Source organism: Coturnix japonica, chromosome Z (genome assembly GCF_001577835.2).
Source record: "Coturnix japonica isolate 7356 chromosome Z, Coturnix japonica 2.1, whole genome shotgun sequence".
Lineage (NCBI taxonomy): Eukaryota > Metazoa > Chordata > Aves > Galliformes > Phasianidae > Coturnix > Coturnix japonica.
Genome location: NC_029547.1, coordinates 46082697 through 46103699, shown reverse-complemented (window position 1 = coordinate 46103699; position 21003 = coordinate 46082697). Strand labels below are relative to the sequence as shown.

Below are 21003 nucleotides of genomic sequence, written 5' to 3'. Positions count from 1 at the left end.
CAGGATATTAAGGAGGGTTCTGCATCTGTAGATGTGAAATAATGTATACTCCTGATGGTAAAGAAGAAAAGGCAATAAAGCAGTTTTATAAATGCTGCATTTAAATCAATTAATCCTGTGATATTCTAATATTCTAAAAATATTAACACTATTCTGTATTCTAATATTCTAAAAATATTAACACTATTCTGTAGGTGTATGCAAGTAACTTCTCTTTTGAATGTGCTTTATTTTTGTTTTGACATTTAAAATCAATTACAATCCAAAAGAGGAAGAGTAACGCGAAGAACACAAAGACTGAACAAGTTGATGATTGATGTCTGGAAGGGTGGTTACTGGAGAAGAGAAACAGACAAAAAGTAAAGCACTTCTAACATCTGCTACCACAAACAAATACAAAAGGATTGTTTCTGGATTTTGTCTTCACAGTTATTAAATTTATTTGAAAGCCAGAAACAAAATTGAAAACATAATTTATAATTCAATTTCATGTACTGCTTAAGCTAAAGCCACTCTTTAAAAATAGTTGTTTTCATACCAACCTCATAGTTTTCCACCTCTCCATCTTCTACATCCAGCTCAATGCTGAAAGCTCGTCCAACTGCAGGTGGAACTGGGAACATTGATCTACCACGAGAGCAGACAAAGTATAGGGCTCAGAATCTCACTGAAGGAAACAACAGAAACCTGTGGCACTGCCAAAGTCATCTTACTGATTCCCTTCAAAATTACATATTCTCAGAACTATTGGAAATCTTATATCTGGTATCAATAACTTGTTCTTGAAGTGAAAGAATCAAGAAAGAAATTAGTTCTGCCACTTACTGATTCTGGCAGTGCTGCTTTGTAAACTGCATGCATTTCTTAAGTGATACTTAGAATAATACTTAACACTGTTATGAAAATGAGTCTCTTGATTATCACGCATTACGGAAAGCTAGTACTGATGAAGAATTCAAGCTCTGGATTTACATATTTTATTTAAGTGGATAAAATACAAGCAAAGATTGGGAACCCTACACTCAACTAACTCTCCACCACAGAATTTTTGTTTGCCCATAACATACAGTGAAGTTAACCAGGATTTGCTTGTGGATCAACATCCATACTGAAGGCAAACAAAAATTAACTCTCTCACATACTGTGGTGCTAGTCAAAGCAGAATCTCTTCAGACAGAGGCAAGAGTGAGCTATTCAGATTTTAAGTTAAACAAGCATCTTTAACCCCCAAGGTACTATTACGGGTCAAAACTTAATGCACACAAAAATCACATATTCACAGCACTGACTTAACCATCATCAGGACAACTTCAATTGCTGGCACTGTGTGCTGTTAATGGCCAGGTAAGAAACTATGGCATCACAACCAGAATATGAGATAAAAAGATAACAGCTTCAATGCATCAGAATTCTGTCATTTTCATGCCATATCTGAAACTGTGCAGAGAGAAACCTGGTGACAACATGACTGTCCCTCTGTCAACATTACCTCTGTCACCAAATAATCCTTCTTTCTTTGTTTCTTTTTCCCCCCAAAATGTCATTCTTATTTCCAAAGAAGGAATTTGTAAAGACGAGGTAAATCTAATTTCATACACCCAAAGTCTCTGAACGCAATACAGATAATACAGACTCCTAAATGTCACTTGTCTCAAATTTCCTATTTCTTTTCCAAAAATAGCTAATCAGAGGGGTAAAAGAAGCTCGAATGGTGTAACAGATTAGCAGCTCAACCAATTAAGAGTGAAACATAATCTTTAAATAAAAAGATGGGAGGATTCTGTTGAGAACAGAACCAAACTATTTTGAGTAAAGACCCTTAGGACTATACACTACAGTTTAACTATTAAATCTGTAGATGTATCCAAGAAGTAAGTTTTGAGCTATGTCAAACATCTTTATGATGTTTCTGACAGTCCAGAAAAAAGACACACCATGGGCACAAAACTACCCTGGACAACTGTACTTGTATTTTCCCTTGCACAAGCCTGTATGTTATCCACAGCAGGTTGAGAATTTTACACAGGTATGGAGGTTTTCCTCCTTTCTGGTGCAACAGAATTATGCTTGCTTTCTATTAAGAGTCCAACTGCAAGTCTCTGTTGAAAGGTCTGGTTAACTCACATTACTTTGTAATAACCTACACGGAAGCAAATGCACTTTGAACTTACAGCACATAAGGTAGTAGGCTAGGATGGTACGGGTGTGGAGGTATTGGCTGCTGTGATCGGTATCTGCTGCGTCCTGTGAGTCTTCGAGGCATAAACGGTGGGTAAGGCTGCAAGAGAGAAGAAAATAAGCTTCCTCTGAAACCTCTGTAACTGACACTAGCGCGCAGCTCTGGGCTTCTGGGTATGGAAAAGAGAAAGGGAGGTACTGAGAGAGCAGACGGCCCCCGAGACGATGGACTGCAGTACCTCTTCTTTGAGGAGAGGTTGAGAGAGCTTTGACTGTTCAGACTGGAAAAGAAAGGATTTGGAGGGAGATTTCATCAACAGGTACAAATACCTGACGGGAAGATGCAAAAAAGGATGGAGCCAGGCTCTTTCTCAGTAGTGCCCAGTGCCAGTACATGAGGCAACTGGCACAATCTGGAACAGCACTTCTCCTCTGTGCAGGTAACAAGAAGCACTGGAACAGGCTGCCCAGAAACATTGTAGAGTCTCCTCCTCGGAGATCTTCAAAAGCCACCTGGACATGGTGCTGGACAAATAGCTCTAGGTGTCCTGGCATGAGGACAGGGGACTTGCCCAGAGGACCTCAAGGGGCCGTTTTCCAACCTCAACCACTTTGTTATCCTGTGATTCAGTACTTGGTTTTCCTAAGCAAACTGGAATCTGAATATCAAAACCCACTTTCAATGCAGCATCATTCAAAAAAGTCCAGCCATTCTGGATATTGATTACATCCAAAGAGCTTCAGCCTCTCCTAACAATTTGAAGCAAAAATTTCTATCAGTAATGGAATCATACCATGCCACGTGAAAAAGCAGTAAGATGGAGCAGAAATCCTTGCCAAGACATTTTCTGCACAGTTCACATATACACAGAGCTTTGGGAAGCAGGTAAGACCTGAACTACTGACTCTTTTGTACATAACAGTTCAGGTTTTAGGCTTGGTGCTATTATGCAGGCTTGTGTACAAGACAAAGAAAAATCCTTAAAAATACAAACAAAAAACAACAGTAACAAACCCCTTTAGAGGTCTGTAGCTGTCATCTTCAAAGATTCTTTCATTAACATAAGGTCATTACCTGGCAGGGACCATCACCACTATGCACTAACGGCAGAATCACTGATCAGGATTTAAAGAAGCAGCAGTGTACAATTACAGATAAGATACAGCTATGCTATCTGCAGAGCATGTGTGTACAATTTTTGCATATGGACAATGCTTAAAGAGGCTCTCAAGCCTACAGCTTTAATTTCCAAGGATAAAACAAGGCTTTACTATTTTTCATTTGCATGCCAAGCCCTTCACTGAAGTACTTAAGTTTTCAGTATTATTTTTGTAACTCCTTGTTTTGCCCAAAGGAACTGGGACATAAATGACAGAAAATTCCCCATTTAATAACTTTCTTTTTCCCCCCCAGAAACAGTCAAGGTACTAAAAGTGTCTGTAAATTTTTAAAGCTGAAACTGATGAATTATTATTCCATTAATATTTGAAAGCCTTGAGGTATTTATTTCTTTGGAACAAAGAACACTCAAAATCTCTATTAACAAGTATTTATTCTTCCATGTTTGAACACACAAAAGCCCAACACCACCAATAACTCATCTAAAGACCCTTAGCTTTACAAGAGAAGTATACCTAATAGATAGCCACACTTTTACATTAGATTTTCATATTAACATGAACACAATGTGGAAAAACTGGGTCTTTTTCTTGAAAGAAAAGGCAGACAGAGTACACACCAGCTTTATAGCTCTGTGAATTCTGTGATCCAGAAATATCATTACAAAGTGCTATGTGTGCTCAGAGTAGCCATTCCATTACAATTTTAATATAACTAGAACATTAGTGATAGCTTAAAGAATATCAAGCTTTTCTTAAAAATCAATATTCTAAGATTTCTTAAGATCAAGATTACACACACCCTTATTTCACCACCTCAGCAGTATACAACCCAGAGTTAAAGCACCAGAGAAGAAAAATAACATGTAACCTGCATAAATGTGCTACTTTATTTGCTACCTATTTTTAAGGACTGAACTTTTTTTTTACTTCTCAGAAAGGGTGGTCAGGCACTGGAATGGACTGGCCAGGGAGGTGGTGGAGTCACCGACCCTGGGGGTGTTTCAAGGAACGACTGGATGTTGTGTTGAGGGACGTGGTTTAGTGGGAGCTATTGGTAATAGGTGAACGGTTGGACTGGATGATGTTTTTGGTCTTTTCCAACCTTGGTGATTCTGTGATTCTAACTTAGAAATGATAAAAACTTCAAAGATGTTTGTGAGTAAAATCCAAGCAACTTACAAAAGTTTTCTAAGTGTACTTGAAAACATATAGTGACTGCAAACTTAATGGGAAAACCATTCATGTTAACTATGGTGTGTGATTTCAAGGAGACTAATAAGTAAATGCTAGCTCTGTGTTCTGCTGTTGCAAGTCCTAAAATCTTATTTTCATTTAAAGGCTGAAGCACCACTGTGCCTCTAAAACTTTCTGACAAGTTGATGCATGGGTCAAATACTGAAAAAAAAATTAAAAATACTGAGTTACAGTATTTCTTCAACCATTACACACACGGGAAAGGCTTTTTCAACACAAAATCAAACTCAACAACCAAAGTGCACCACAAAGACCCAAGAGGTAGTAGAGATACTGGAAGCACAAATTTCATCTTGCGCCACATATGATTATTTTGTGCTCTTGCAGTTGCACTGCCTACAGTCCTAAAGAAAGTTGGCTTAAGAACACTCTATTTTTGTAATATATTATCACTTGTACTATGGAACTGATAGGTACAACTGCCTGTCTGTGTATTGCCTACTATTTTTAAAAATTCTAGTTTTTGTGACTTGTGTAAACTCAAAGTATGGAAAACAAATTAGCAAAACCATTTGCGACAATAGCACATACTACATATTTGAGCGCAAGACGGCTAACAGCATGACTGAAAATATAGCATGTAAAACAATACTTACAACGCCAAATGACATTTCTTGGTGTAGAGGATCATGAGTTAAGAACTGGAGAGGAGCTGAGGGAGGCAACGGTGGTGGATGTGCTGAGGGAGGATACGTAAAACCTCCTACAGGAAGATGTTCTCCAAGTAGTTCTACTTCATTTTCTATCCTCTGGAATGGCTAAAAAAAAAATAATAAACAAATCCCAAAAATGTATACAGATTTGCTGCAATAATAGAGATGTAATATTTTCCCAATAAAGAACTGTAATCTCAGATGTATACTGAGCTGCTGTAGCCCATTTTACAGGATAAAAAAAAAATATGAGTAAAATAATACTCACATTCACAGAATAACAGTGTGAGGAACTCCTGCATCATTAACATTACCAAAAAGCGAAGACAACACTACAGTTTTGGTATTAATTCAATTTTTCCAGCTAGTCATGCTAAATGACCAGGAATTTATGCCATCTAGCAAATACTGGAACAGCTGTAATTTCCTGTCTGTTGCATTTTGTAGGACAAATATTTGCTCTCTTTCTTGCCAGGCTGCTCTCATTTTACAACTATGCAAGAGGGAAAAAAAAAACATACCAAAGACAAGAACTGAAATTGGTTTAGACATTCTGTAAAGAGGAGAGTGAGCACAGTGACTCCAGTGGTATTAAACTGTGAATGACACTGTAATCAAGCAAGTGCTTTCCTAAGAGGATAGTGCAAGCAGTCCTATCAAGAACAGACAATCCATGTGATTCCAGCTTAATACCATAATCTAGTCAATTATAGTACATCTACAACTGTGTAGAGAAGGACCTGAGTGTTCTGGTGGACAACAAGATGGACAGGAGCAGGCAGGTGAGACCTCATCACTCATCAATTTCCTGAAAGGAGACTGTAACTAAGTAGGAGTAGGCCTGCTGCCTCAGGTGACTTAAGATAATAGGTGACTTAGGAAAGATAACAGCCTTAAGTTGCATCAGGATAAGTTCAGGTTGAATATTAGGAAAAATTTCTTCACAGGAAAAGTGGTGAGGTATTGAAATGGGTTGCTCAGGGAGGTGACAGAATCACCACCTTCGGAGGTGTTCAAGAACCATGTGGATGTGGCACTGAGGGATGCGGTTAAGTGGGCATGGTGGCAATTGGCTGGTGGTTGGACAAGATGATCTTAATGGCCTTTTCCAGCCTTAATGATTCTATGATTTGAGGGTTACATGCCACCCACAAGGGGTGTGGAGTCTCTTTCTCTGGAGATGAAATTCAGTACTTGCATGAATGCTTTCCTGAGCAACCTTCTCTAGGGAACCTGCTTTACATTGGGGTTGGACTAAATGATCTCCATAGGTCCCATTCAACCCCTAAAATTCTGATACGTATGGCTCAGCAGTTGCCAAGAAAAATCCAAGAGCTGTCACCATTTCATTAATGCATCCTTCTAATTCCAATGCTAAATTCCTCACTTAAGGAAACTCATTTAAGAAATCCAGCTTCTGGCAGCACAGCAACATTCTGTTTCCCTTTCATGTGGAACAAACTTTTCTCAAAGCACTACAATACCGCCTATCTGCCAGAGCTGAATGTGGGCAGCCAAATCCAGTCAATAACCTCAGAAAGCAACCCAAGCTAAAACTGAAGTTCACACATTTTCTGCAAGAACACGTTACAAAGACTACCACTGAAAACTGTATTTTTCTAGATGTTCTCCCATTACCTTAACAAAGCCACTCCTCAAATTCAGAGTCACATTTCCCTGTGTTTGCACAGTCGCTATTGCTAAGCCAAATCTGCTTGAACAAAAAAGCACCAATAACTTTTTCAAGTGAAAAAGAGAAGAAAGGAGAGACTATAGACTTCTGAGTATGTCTGGAAGCTCTAAGGTCATCATGTTTTAGTGAAAACGCTGTCCATTTAAAAATTAACTGAGAATTAACTGAGGGGAAGCATACAATGAAAGTAACTTCTCTATGGCTTCCTGAAAAAGAAGAATCTGAAGAAAGTGGTGAGGACATACATCCTTTTGACAAGAAGTAAAGGCTCAGGGAGAAACAGCATTGACAACAGCTGATGCATTCAAAAAGGAGCAGTGAATTTTAAAAATATTTGTTCATCCTCATGCTAAGTAATTAAGGGACGTGCTAAGGAAGCAACAGCACAAAATCCTGTTACTTTAAACAAAATCAGTTTCCTGAATTAGGTCAGTACTGCTTGCACCTTCAGCCACACCAGTTCTAAGGAGAGATGGGAAGAACTATTACTTACCGAACGTGACTGCTGTGCTTGGAAAGGAACAAACTGTCCTGGAGGAGGCAAGTGAGGAGGGTGATGCGGAGACAGATGAGGTGGGTGCAAAAGGAATGGGTCACTAGAAATAAGGGGTGGAAATGCTGCATACGGTACTGGTAGGTGCTGAACTGAGCATGCTTGAAGCATCTGAAATAAAATGAAAATGACATTATTTCTTTAGTCTCCAGCACAGAATACCTACAGAACAGTCCACGTTTATCATGGAAAGATATCATTAAAAGGAAGCATATTTCTTGACTTGTTGGAAAAACCTCCTATACACATAAATAATAACTGAAGTACACAATGACTAGTGTAGCACAGACTAAAACCATAGTGTCGTATCTCCTAGCATAAGGCAGCTTTTACTTCTTCAAGTCAATGGGAGATGGAATTTTCAATACTATCAGATGAACTCCTAAGTAAAGAGTAGGTATATATACCCTACTAACTCCTCACATGTTTTACCTTCAAAATGACATACCAAAACAAAGTATTCCAAACATTTAAAAGATGTAAATGTAGCTGAGGGACCGCCAGCCATCGCAATGTGCCTTAAAACATCTTTCTTAACTCAGTTCTCCACTTTGAGGGTAGTCTTTTGCTTTGAAGGAGACTGAGATACACTTACTTACTGCAGAAATAGCTTTTTCTCTCATCTTTGGAACAAATATACAACACAGAACTAATGAATGCACTGCAGGTGAGCAGGAATATGATTCCTGGAAGAGCTCAGTTTTACTTCCAATTCTAGATATGGAGGAGTATGAAAACCTACATTCTTTTTCCTGTTCTTTGATCTGTCATCAGAGTGTCAGACATTTGTGCTAAATTTTTGCTCATTAAAAGAGCAATTCATAACACCCTTGTTAGCTGAAAACAACAGTAATTTGTTTTAAATAAATAGAAAAAAAAAAAAGATGTTTATTAAGAGTTTTACATTTAAAATTCCACCAGCCTACCTGCAAGCCTATCAAATTTTACAAAGTAATGCAGGATAACTAGTTCTCATCTGTCACTGGTTTTGTCTTCTGTTACACAACACATACTGCGCATGCTGACTACAATAACGAAGTGGGAATGAGATCTAGTTTAAGATTAGGTTACATTTGTGAAGGTGGAATCATTGCCTCATTTACTGTAATCACCACCACACGTAAATCTTTATGCACTGAAACAGTAACAGATTAATTTGACACAGTATCTTTTAGATGCTGACTACCCTTCACCCGCAGTTACTACCTCGTTATTATAAAAAGTGTTTCTACTATTAAAATACAATTGTTACTGTATTTTACTCAACTGAAAACTGTTCCTTGAGGTAGTTGAAGCAAAATTAACATCACTACCTCTCTATAAAATAGGAAGTACATTTGGGGAACAGCTTAAAGTATGTTAGACTCCAAGATTTCATACAGTGAAGATAGTGTAGCTACTTGCAGTTAATGTGCTAGGCACAATCTGCACTAAGTCAGAGCCAACAAGGCTAAATGATCCTTTAAGAGAAAATAAACAAAACCTATTGTTTCTCCATTCAACCTTCTGAAAAACTTCTGCTGTTTGAACATATGATTCTACAGGTTTTAGAATCAGTGACTGTATTCCATAAGTGACATAACATTACTTTGTAGTTAAATATATGGCAAATGAGACAAATTTTGTTAAAGTGACTAAATTATACCAGGAAGTTCACAAGTGAAGTTGGAGAGTAAGGGAATGTGCTAGAGGGCAGGGCTGCCTCTCAGATGTACTTCTATAGGATAGAGAAAGTGGATGACAACAGCATCAAAGCAAAATATGAAGTCCAGCAATGGGACAAAAGAACCTGATGGAATAAGAGATTCAGAGACTGGCTTTGGAGTGGATATACAGGGAAAGAAATCCAGTCCTAGTGGGTAAGTCAAACAGGAGTACAACAAGGACAGTAGCATATTTTTGCAGTCAAGACAACTTGCCGCATACTGGGCTGCACTAGGAAAAGTATAGATAGTAAGTCAAGGTAGTGGACTCTGTCCCTGTCTGACACTGCATCTTAGCACCTGCGCCTGATTCTGGCTTTCCCAATATCAAAACCAGACAATGACATGCAGGGATTAGTCTACTAATGGTAAGGACCCTGGGTCACTGCATAAAAGAAGCTGCGGAACTGGATTTGTTCTGCCTTAAGAAAACTAAGTAATAACACTACCACTGCCTTCCGCTATTTCATGAACAAGGATGAAGAGTTGCAACAACAAAAAAATTTCCATCTTGTTCTTCACTGCAAGGACTGTCTCAAAACACCAGAGCAGAGGTTCTGAACAGCTGTGAAATCTCCATCACTGGAAACAGGTGACTACCAAATGACCTCCAAGGTCACCTCCTAACTTACATTGTTTCCCAGTTCTATGACTTAATAGAAGAAAGTTTGTCTGCTGATGTTACATTATTTCTACCTTGATTAGTTCTTCATATGCAGCTGTACTGCATCCATTCTCTCAACACATACGATTAAGCGATGAACATGTGTTCTAAGCAACTTAAATAAATATTAATAATCCAACTCTTTATTTGTCTATATGCTTAAACAACAGCTGTACTGCTGAATTACAAAATACTTTGCAAACAGTACAGATAATGTAACTGTTCAAAGCAGAGTGTAAGGTTATTAATACTTATTGTTTGGATTCTCCTTAATCCCATTACAGCCTTAGACTCGCCTCCTCAGGCAATGTTGCTTTCTTGCTTTGCTGATTTTGATATCCAGCTATTGTTTCAATTGTTGAGTACTCACTCTGAGATAGCTTTCCCCTACACTAAATACACTACCAATAGAAGGAAAATGTTCTCTCTGTCTCAGGAATAGAAACTCACGTAAAAGATTTTCATCAGTTTGAAAGATTAAGGGAAATACTGCACATGTATTTCAAACTGGCAAGCAGTATGAGGCCTTGCTGTCTCTCAGGAGGATAAACGGCTTCTGGACAACCTGAATGCACACTACCCTTACACTTCAACAGGCAGCTTATGTGAAGAAAAAGGTGATCACAACAAAGGTTTTGTTCTGGTGCCACAGTCTTGTTTATATCCTCTGGTCACAGAGCATGCAGTAGAGGAAAATATACGTGAAATATTGCTGGCAAATAAACAGCTGGCAGAGTCCGACGTACACATCCACATTACAAATGCATGTACCAAGTACATGTAGTTGGTGTGTATAATATTACAGATTTGTACTTCTAGAAAATGGTAAAACAATAAAAACCTGCAGTTCTTTCAGAAGGTTCCACAACTTCCATTTGTACAGTTGAAACTTCTTAGGGGCATCTCCTTTACTTCCTTAGGGCTAGAATCTGCTTGCACTTAGTGGGAACTTTCTACAGAATAGCACAGCATGGAAATGCTATGAACTAGAACCTCTGGAATCATGCCTCTCTGAGTTGATACACGAACATTTCTAAGAAAACAAATCAGATTCTTTCAGTTTTAAAGGTGACAAATGTGAGTCAATCAAGGTACTTTATTTCACTCCCAGAAAGTCTAAGTGAGATACAGTTACTAAAGGATAATTTTGTTAGAGTATTTCCAGCTCAGCCTCTCAGCTTTTACTGATCTTAAAATTTCTCAGAAGAAAAGTGGTTTCAGACTATCAGACCTTCTTTGTGTATAATCAATCCATAAACAAGCTATCTGTAATTTTTTCTTGGTAAGCTGAATAGTAAAAACCATAGAATCGTTCTTCTAAAAACATGAAATAAGAAAAAAGCTCACATGGTGACATTAAATCATTAACCAGATTGCAGTTTGAATTAAAAGCCATCAAGACTTCATACTATAAACAGCCACACACTATAAAGATATTAGATAAGCAACATACATACGCTCACCAGTTCTAAGGTCCATGTTAATATGCCACTGCAATTCACCTCAGGGAAGAAAAAAAGAAGGGTATTTTTCAGTGCAATTAAAGCACATAAACAGTGAAGCTTCACGGTACCTGCCATTCCTCTGTCTAAAATTGAAGCTGGTTTAACTACAGAAGCCCACTTACTGGAGGAGGCACACTGCAAACTGGAAGGTGCTGCCCACTGAAAACCACTGAACACCCCGGGACCTGCTGTGTGCTGCAGGCAGGGATGTGCTGGCCTGTGCAAAGTGGTATCCCATGTGGAGCCATTGTTGTCACTGTGTATGAGACAGGAACTGTACCCTGATGGATCTGTAGCAAAATGAAAATAAGCAGTAGTAAGAACTAAAGTAGTTGTAAGCTCTTAACAGCATTGTACAGCATGCTGAGTAAATTAAAAAGCTTTTACCTATATGTTGGAAAAAAAACCACAAACATTCATAATGAATGTTTAAAAAAAGGGCACATGCCTGTAATTCCTGTTCTTTCAAATACTCTTCTCAATGTACTACTCATTGATCAGAATTTCCTGGGCAGGGCAAAGAGGGATCTGTCAGTTTAAAAGGATTAAACTCTGAAGTTTTGGTTTGTTTGTTTTTGTTTTTTATTTTAATACTGAATAAGGAATCTCTGATTCTCTAGCAAAATTGCAAAGCATTATTGTCAGGAAGCACGGATTTACAAACAGTAATTATTTCTGGGCAGCTCATTCTTCATCCTTGTTCTGCTAAAGTAGAAACCATGCAAACAGCTCATTAAGAGGTGAGAATAACTAAACTAAAGGCTGCTGATTTACTGAACTGGTACCATGAAGTCAGAAGCATAGGTCAAAACAAGATCACCTAATGGCACTTAAAGGCTAAACCTGTACATCATGGTAGACAGAAACACCTCTCAGGAGAGAAGCTGAATTTAATCTGGTTCTAGCTCTGGTAGAAAAGTTAGGCAAACACTGTAATGCCAGCTGTGACTCAGAAATGCTCAAAATAAGAATAAAAAATAACCTCTTAAAATGGCTGTCTCTGAAGTATAAAATATCACCATAGAGGACCTCAGTGAGTCTGATCACAGATGCTGTCTTGGAAGCTACAGGCAGTCAAACAGAGCTTATGCAGGCTTGTCATAATGTAATCTTGCAATATAAAGCAAGAGCATGTTTTAACTTTTAAGATAATGCAGCAAAATTGTTCACCAGAATGTAAGGTTTTGAGATGGATAGCACGGTGTTTAGCTTCCACCCCTGCACTTGGCCTCTGTGGCTCTGCACACGTAATACAATTCATCAGTTGAATGCTGCTGCATGGAATGCGTCTTCAAGCAGGGTTGTTAAAAGTTGCATTCTATGTATGTGCAGTTTGAGAAGAGCATATCCAGACAAGCAGCTGATGATTATGTAGCATCCAAAGCACATCAACCGCAGCCTGCTGATCTGAACAACAAAAGACGACAACAGCTTCTTTTACATGTCTTCAGTCATAAACTCTGTGCCTGTTCCCATCTCCCACTCAGAAATTATTTGCTTTCTGGACCAACTGCAGATCTGTCTGTTTTTTCTTTTTTTTAATGTGATTTAAGGAGGAGTTGATTAGGTTGGATGGCTGATTTGGTTATGTAACAACTCTATCATGAGATTTCTGCTGCTTTATAAGCAACCAATTACTGGCATTATGAATTCTACTTCTGAACAACATATTTCAATAATTTATAGATACCAATGCTAAGAAGAGATACTTCACATGAAATAGAAATTTACTGTATCACATCTTAAAGAAGTTAAGTTAACTTCAGAAGCATAAGAACTGTACTTGAAAGGCCTAGGCCAGAGGTGTACACCACTATGGAAATATATGCATAGGAAAGTTGTTAACTTCCAATCTTCTTTACGAAGACATTTTTTCCCTCCACTGCCTACTAGTGCTTTAAGTACCAAAAATAGCTCCCTCTGTAAAACAGAGTTTAGTATTATGTGACTTCCCTTGATACCTAACCTGGAAATGAAGGTATCTTGAATGTTTGTTTGTGCTCCAAACCTCTTACCTGGTCATGAATGTCAACCATCACTGCATTCTGCTGTGGTGGGTGAACAGCTGGGCATAACATACGAGGAGATACATTCGGTGGGCGAAAAGCTCGGGGCTCTTCTATTGCTTGCTGCTGTCCATAGGAGAGATGGTGATAGTTTTCATCCAGGCTAATGGAATTATGTCGAGACAGACGATCTCTCCTAGTTCTCTGACGTCGAACAGGAGGACTGCAAACACATTAAAAAGATTAGAGATTATATAAATGTTGCAAGCCAAAACCAAATGAAAATGAAGTTTCAAGATTTTTTTTTTTAAATGCCCAACAGGCCCAAGCTTTGGGCAATCCAAAACACAAACAGAGACTGGATGACGAGCAGAACGAAAGCAGGTCTGCAGAGAATGCTTGGATACTGGAGGACAAAAATCTTGACATGAGCCAGCAATGTACAACCACAGCCCAGAATAATTTATAGCTCAAACGAAACATTAAAATATTTAACACATGATCTAGTCAGAAATACTCAGGGTACTAAATACAGTGTCTAGTCTAGACACTCTTCTCTTGAACTGGAATGAAGAATCAAAAGTGTTTATCTGTCTATACAGCCTGTTTACCTCCTTCTGTTTCGTGCAGGTGTGTTGCATCGTTCCCCTGAGAAGTGGTGTTGGTTGGGCCGAGCCAAAGGAGGCTGCCTATTTGATGTCATATCCCATGGTCGCATTGGCGGTGACGAGGCTGGTGACGCCGTGGTGTAGTCAAAGACTGAATGGGAAAGGCGTTGCCGCTTGGGGCTGGGACCGTCTTCACTCTATGCCAGTGAAAAACAAACAAAATATCTGCAGATGAGTGAATTACATCCACGTTTCAAGATTACTTTGCAGCTGGCATTAGAAGGAAGCACTTACTGCAGACTAGACCAAAACAACTTCAAGTTAATCAACTGCAAGTAGTCATCTACTTATTACTCTTCTAACACAGTTTTGTGATAGCCCCCTAACTAATGAAGAATAACCAAATTATACATCAGAAACATGATTGTATCAAATGCTCTATCAAACCCATATTATCAGGAAAGAGATTAATATGAGGAATACAAGGTACACACCGCCCCTACACTCATGGGTTACAGAAGCATGAAAACATAAGCACGCCTTGTGCTGTGTTGCCTCCCTTTTTTGTGAAGGCCATTCTACCATGGTTAATCAGATATTTGTTTTGTCCCGCACCCCATTTTAATTCTGCTAGCTTAGCACACAGGTGCACGTTTTTGTACTTATTAGTATAAATTGTCATTGGGAAGTACTGATACATGGTCTAAAAAAACCAAACCAAAATGGCATAAAAAAATCACCAACCTGTCTATATCCTTCAATAAAATTCATCTAGTGCTACTTAACACCCAGTTTTCAATGTTAGTGATATGAAAGCCATTCACTTCCAAGTAACGTTCTCCCTGCTGCTCCTGAATACAACTCTCTCTCTTTTCCACTGTGTAACCATGCTACTGACTCTACTTAAATAGAGACAGATGCCATTCTTGTCAAAAGATCCCACAAATGCCCCAGAATCCAGTAGCAAAGGCAATAAAAGTTCCTTCCCAAGCTCCAACCTATTCTTCCATCAGAATTACAATGACACATTGTTGACAAATGATCAAAAATGCTCCACTCCAGAACCCTTGGTCTGAACACAGGAAAACTAAAAGCAACACAAGAGCTGCCATGCTGCGTCCTACCTTTGACCTCAAGCATCACAGACTTCTCTGACGCTAATCATGCATGTCAAGCCCTAATGCCTTGCTGCTCTCCAGCTTATTCACTAACACATTTCAGTCCCCCACAGCATTATTTCAATAAACTCAAACAACTCTTTATTCAGTTATAGAGTTCTGCAATTGGTTAACTGCAGAGAAAGTCTGCCAACCTACAAATTGGTATAGCTCTCACTTCAAATTATTTGAAGATTATGGCTTACTTTTGGTTCTCAGCTTTACAGGGCTCTACTTGTTTTCTAAATGCCACCAGTTCCTTTCTGACAGGTTAGTAATGATATATACTTCGTTCTTGTGCTCTTTACAGTGCAAACACATTGTTTTGTAACTCTTAAGTTACATGCAGGAGTTCAAGAGAAAAGAGTTATTTTCCTTCACCTGACCATTATGATTAAATTTCACTTATTTCAGCCTCATGCTTTCAAATACTTTAAAACAAATCAGAGTTTCCCCACCACTAATGATGCAGGAAGAGAAAAAAAGAGAGGAAAAAAAAGTGAAAACAAAGTGCACAGAGATGCACACTTTTAATTCTAAATTTTTATTTACTTTTAAAAGCATAGTTCCCCTGGAGAAACGGGCTGTATATACCTACATGTGCTGCACCTGTTTGTGAAAATAAAGCCAATTTCCAGGTTGAAGATTAGGTCAGGGAAATTTCAAAACAATATAAAGAACATTACAGAAGCTCTGGGGAGTAAGGCAACACCTTAAATCCCAAGGTGGGTTTTCTGCTTTCACATTTATCTATTAACGCCGTTCATGAGTTCTGCTGATGAGGAACCAACCAGCAGAACCTAACAAGCAACCAACGCAAACAAGGATACAGCTGGCTATTCTGAAAATGGCTCTAAACGAAAAGCTTGTCTTGCTTATAAACAGGTTTTGGCAAACTTCAATTTAATCCAAAATTCTGTATTCTGCATGGGTATTTTATTCATTTCCACATTTTAAAAATAGATGCAGATTTATTCTTGCAAATTCATAACTATTAATTTAGGAAGTGATTATTCACATTATTATGAATCACAAAAATCAATCAAAATCTGTTATGCTGAATTTATGTTGTTAGAAAATAATTAGTCAATAAATAGATTTTAAAAGAATAGCTAACATGAAAGGTATTTTACAACTGCATAAGGGTCTCTAAAATCGAGTGCTACAACAAGATTTTAATATCTTTAAAGGGCTCTAAAGCACACTGATATTAACAGCACAGAACACGACCTGGCAGAGGTTCAATTAGAAAATGCAACAAGTACCCTTATATTACTGTAAAACAGAGGAAAAAGATCTGCAAATCCATGCTAGGAAATAAAGGAAGGTTTAAAGGTATCTGGATCCTTTAAACACTGGAACATATCCTATGTTTTTTTTTGGTTTTTTTTTCAGCACAAAGCTAACAACATGACCTATCGCTGAATGAAAAGATCCAATAGAAAAGAAAAGCTGATTAAAATCTCAGAGAGGATAATAATAAAAGATAATAAAACACAGCAACAGGAGTCTCAAAAAAGATGAGTATCCCAGACAACCACATAAATATCAAATCAGGGGACTACATAAATAGCAATGTGGGACTTCTAAGTATATTGGAAGACAAGCAATATGGACTGCAGGAAATAATCTACTATGAGATGATTATAGCCAATAAAATCCCCCAAAGATGCAAAGTATCTTGAACACAAGTGAAAAATGTAGTAAGTAAAAGGAGGAGGTAATCTTGGTTCTTAAACGGAAAAACAGCATCCATCACTTTCTGCGTATGCTTCTAAGATGCCTTCACAACTGCAGAGACCAAGCAGTAGTACTCAACCTTAAAATTATATATCTAACTACAAAATCTGTTTGCAAATGAGTGATCTCTAAGTGATCAGTTTTAATTCGGACAATGTCTAGCAAAATATATTTGCCTACAGATTCTCTTCTAAACAATTTTCTTTTCATACCTTTATGTAACTGGAATTCAATATATTTAGAAAGTTATAACTCAAGAATTCCACCTTTGTTATATATTTAAAACAAGATATCTGGGCAGCAAAATAGAAATCATTTGAATTAAAGCAATTACCAAGGCAAAAAAAAACAACAAAAAAACACACACACAAAAAAAAACAAACCACCAAAACAACCCACACTTTGCACACACAAGGAAGGTGAGGCACAACAAACTATCTGGCCAATCTCCTCCCTGGCTCCATGGTGGAATGCAGTATGCCCCAGGGCCAGAGGCCACATCCCCAGGGGCTGGCGCACAGACCCCAGGGCTCTGGACACTTGCCTGACAGGCCTGTGGGGTTCCAGCCTCTGGCCTTGTCTCCACTCACCACAGTCTCACCGGCAGCATGCATTCAGTCCATGCAGCACACACATGCACGCACATGAGCTAAGCATGACCTCACACAGAGGGCTCATTAAGAAAGGATGTAATGAGAAGACAGGACAGGCCACATTACCCACAGGCAGGGCTCATACAGACAGGCTAATACAGACAGCCAAATCAACTGGCTGTGGATGCACACGACCAACTCTTTTGTACACCCTTCTGCCCACCCACTGCTCGCCCCGATTCCCCTTCCCAGTGCACAGCTCCATGGGCCCTCTAGCAGCCTGGGCCTTGGGCTTGCATCCTTATCAGCTGCAAAGTCCTTGTGTTTGCATGCAGTTTCTTGACAGACAGTGTGGTTGACCAGGGCTGGTTTTAGACCCACTCTAGTCCCTCTTCTTTAAGTCTGGCTGGCAGATTTGAATCTCTGAATCCAATTTTGTTTCCCTCTTCCTTATCATTCCATTTGATAAAGTACTCGACCACATAATCTCACTGTGATAAGCATTCCCACATACCCTTCTCTATTACTAACTAACCAGGTTTAGTTTAGTTACCATCTCCCTTACCATTTCTTGGCCAGGTTTTGCATTGCATCCTGGAGAGTTCCTTCTTATAGTTTACTGCTTTTCTTAGGATTCCCTCTTGATATTGAAATGCTCCTTGACCAGACACACTCACGTGAGTATGTACTCTCTCCTTGCACATACATAAACCAAGCAAAACTTCCATTAGTTGTACACAGAGAAATCATAAGGATGCCAGACACCACAGCTGAGGAAGAATGAGATAAAGACTATTCATGAAAACGGGACAAACCAACACCTCCTCACCCTTTGCCCTAAACAAGAATATCCAAAATTAAAAGCATATGAAAAAATAATGGGAGAGAAAAAGTGATCGTATCAGCTTTCAAGACAACAAATAAAAAACTCATGGACTTTTATAGATAAAGACCGAGGTTTCCTCTAAATACACTCTCAAAAATCTAGACTTAATTCTAGAAAGGAAGTACTACAAAGAAGCAAGTAGAACATTATTCTTAGATCTATTGTGTATAAGAGTAGCAAATAAAATAGGCATTATGAACAGATAAGATTACTTCCAAGCCTAATTGTTGCTCTTCTTCCAAGACAAAGTAAAAAAAATATATATACATATCCAGTTGGACACAGGGCTGCACCACAAGAGATCTGTGTACATACAGATCTGCCAGCAGAATCACACTGCAATGATGCACAGCTTTTAGAGGCAAAAGCTCTCCAGAGAAATATTAGCTGGCAGAATAAACACCAGCAGTACAAATCTTTTGCCAGTGTAACCAAGTTTGACCAATGAATTTTGCTTGCGTGGTTGTGCTGGTTAGCAGAGCTCTGTTTTGTCACTTGTTTTTGTGTGTGCGTGTGTGCTGTCAACTGTGTGCTAGAGTAACTAGATGATAAAACACTTTTTGCTCAGCCTCTGCAGTGTTAAGCAGGATGCAGAACTTCTGCTTCAACACACCACCTTCCATATCAACATCATACCTGTTCTCAAGAACAATGAAATACCTGGATCAGGCACCATGACACCACAACAAGGAAATGAAAAAAAAAATAAGATTTTGTTTGCTGATTGAGAACTCAATCTGGCAGACTACAGCAGCAAAGAGGATGTGAAGTGGGCACGCAGTGTGAAAATGAACATTTGAATAGTGATGCCCACACTCTGCATCCTCCAGACACCAAATTAAAGCCCTAGATCCCAAACACCCAAGACAACTGCTCCACACAATGCATCACAAGAAGCCTTCAAAATCCTGTTTAGGCTCCAGTGACAAATTTCCCCACCAGCAGTAATTTTAAAAGTCATGTTTTGTTTTCCTAGTCCACATTCGGTTTTAGATCTGACCTAGAGACAACTCAAATGCATGGCTAGCAGAACACATACAGGACAATTTCCTGATGAAGGAACATCACCGTAATGTGAATTTGGTCTAATGAAAAACTGGAAATAGTACAGACCTTCTCAAACCTGAGAGCTGTCTGAAACTAGGCAGGTGGCTGAAAGGAAGCCCAGTTAGGCAGCTGTTAGGGTTCAAAAGTCTTAAGAGAGAGTATGTGTTATCCTGTGTCCAGTTCTAAGCTTCTCAGTACAAATCAGAGGGAATCAGAGGGAGAGAGTCCAGTGAAATGTCACTAAGATGATGGAGGGACAGGAGCATCCCTCCTACAAGGAGAGGCTGACAGAGCTAGGACTGTTCAGCCTGGAGAGAAGGCTTAGGGGGCCCTCATCAACATGTGCAAACATATGAAGGTAGAGTGCAAAGAAGAAAGGACCAAGCTCCTCTCAGTGAGGCCCAGTGCCAGGAGAAAAGGCAACAGACACAAACTGGCACACTGAAAGTTCCCTCTGAACACCTGGTAGACCTTCTTTGCTGTGCAGGTGACAGAGTACTGCCACATGTTACCCAGAGAGGCTGTGGACTCCCCTCCTTGGAGATATTCAAGCCACCTGAATGTGATCCTGGGCAACCAGCTCTAGGTAGCTCTGAAGGGGTTGGCCCAGACAGCCTCCAGAGACACCTTCCAACCTCAGTCATTCTGTGATCTTTACTGAATGCTATGCACTAGGCTTTCAGTAGTATTCTCCCGTGAAAACAGGAAAAAAACAAATCAAATAATACTTCAGAGTAGAGGGTCAAAAGTTACTCTACAGAAGTATCCTTGTGAGCACATATGTGGTTTACCACTTAACCTTGGTATGTCTAAGATTTTTTAAAACAGCATATAACTCAGCTCTGCTCTTCAGAAAGGACTGTCAAAAGTTGAGAAAGTTACTTGAGATAAAAATTTCAGTAGTGACCAAGAAACACTAAGCAAGACAATAGCCATTTATATGGTTACAGCAAAATGCAGAGGAAAAAAAAACAAGCTCAGAAGAAAACTACTTTTTACCTCCTTTCTCTGGGTTCAGGCAAGAAATAATTTGTATTTCAAGCCCTAGAAACAGAAGAGTTCCTAGCAGGACTGTAAGGAAATAACTCGAGTATGGAAGAAAACCTCAATCTTTCTTCATTTTTCTGGAAAGACCATTTCCTAAAACACTGATGAAGACCAGACAGAGCATCTGCTCAGCAGTATCCGAAGTTGCATTATGAACGCTCTTACCCAGCTCACACAATGACTTACGTTTACAACAACATGAAAGAAAAAACTGTCCAGTCCTACAAAAATGAACAGAGCTGGGCTGACAGACACAAGGCCAAAGGTAAGAGGCTCTGGAGGGAAGACACAGCAGAGTTTGTGCTATTGTCAAGTTTGCCTAGGCCAGAGATGTCAGGAAACTTCAAGCGTAGGAATAAAACAGTAAGACTCTCAAGATGAAAGGGCTCCTAAGACAATCAGCCAACAAAAGACAGGATTTGTCACAGTGCCTAAAAGAAGCACAGTTGCATTGGTTGTTTTTATTATTATTATTATTATTTGGTTGTTGTTTGCTTGTTTTTCTCCAGCTATAAGGTTGTTGTGATAAATGCAAAGGACAGTGCTACTGTAAACGATCTAAGAAATAAAAGGCTCTTAGGACAGAAACCATGA

General features: G+C 39.0%; 1 protein-coding gene across 2 annotated transcripts in view; it reads right to left on the bottom strand.

Moving 5' to 3' along the window:
* RNF38 (ring finger protein 38) overlaps window positions 1–21003 on the bottom strand; it is a 75740-nt gene that overhangs the window by 2769 nt on the left and 51968 nt on the right. The window contains exons 3-10 of one of the 2 annotated variants that reach the window (XM_032441239.1): window positions 13943–14136; window positions 13341–13554; window positions 11448–11615; window positions 11278–11322; window positions 7394–7564; window positions 5151–5312; window positions 2172–2278; window positions 543–627 (exon numbers count right to left, since the gene is read on the bottom strand). In XM_032441239.1, the coding sequence (XP_032297130.1) occupies window positions 543–627; window positions 2172–2278; window positions 5151–5312; window positions 7394–7564; window positions 11278–11322; window positions 11448–11615; window positions 13341–13554; window positions 13943–14136 (1146 nt within the window). The remainder of the gene's footprint in view (window positions 1–542; window positions 628–2171; window positions 2279–5150; window positions 5313–7393; window positions 7565–11277; window positions 11323–11447; window positions 11616–13340; window positions 13555–13942; window positions 14137–21003) is intronic. The other variant, XM_015849487.2, reaches the window with a different exon arrangement.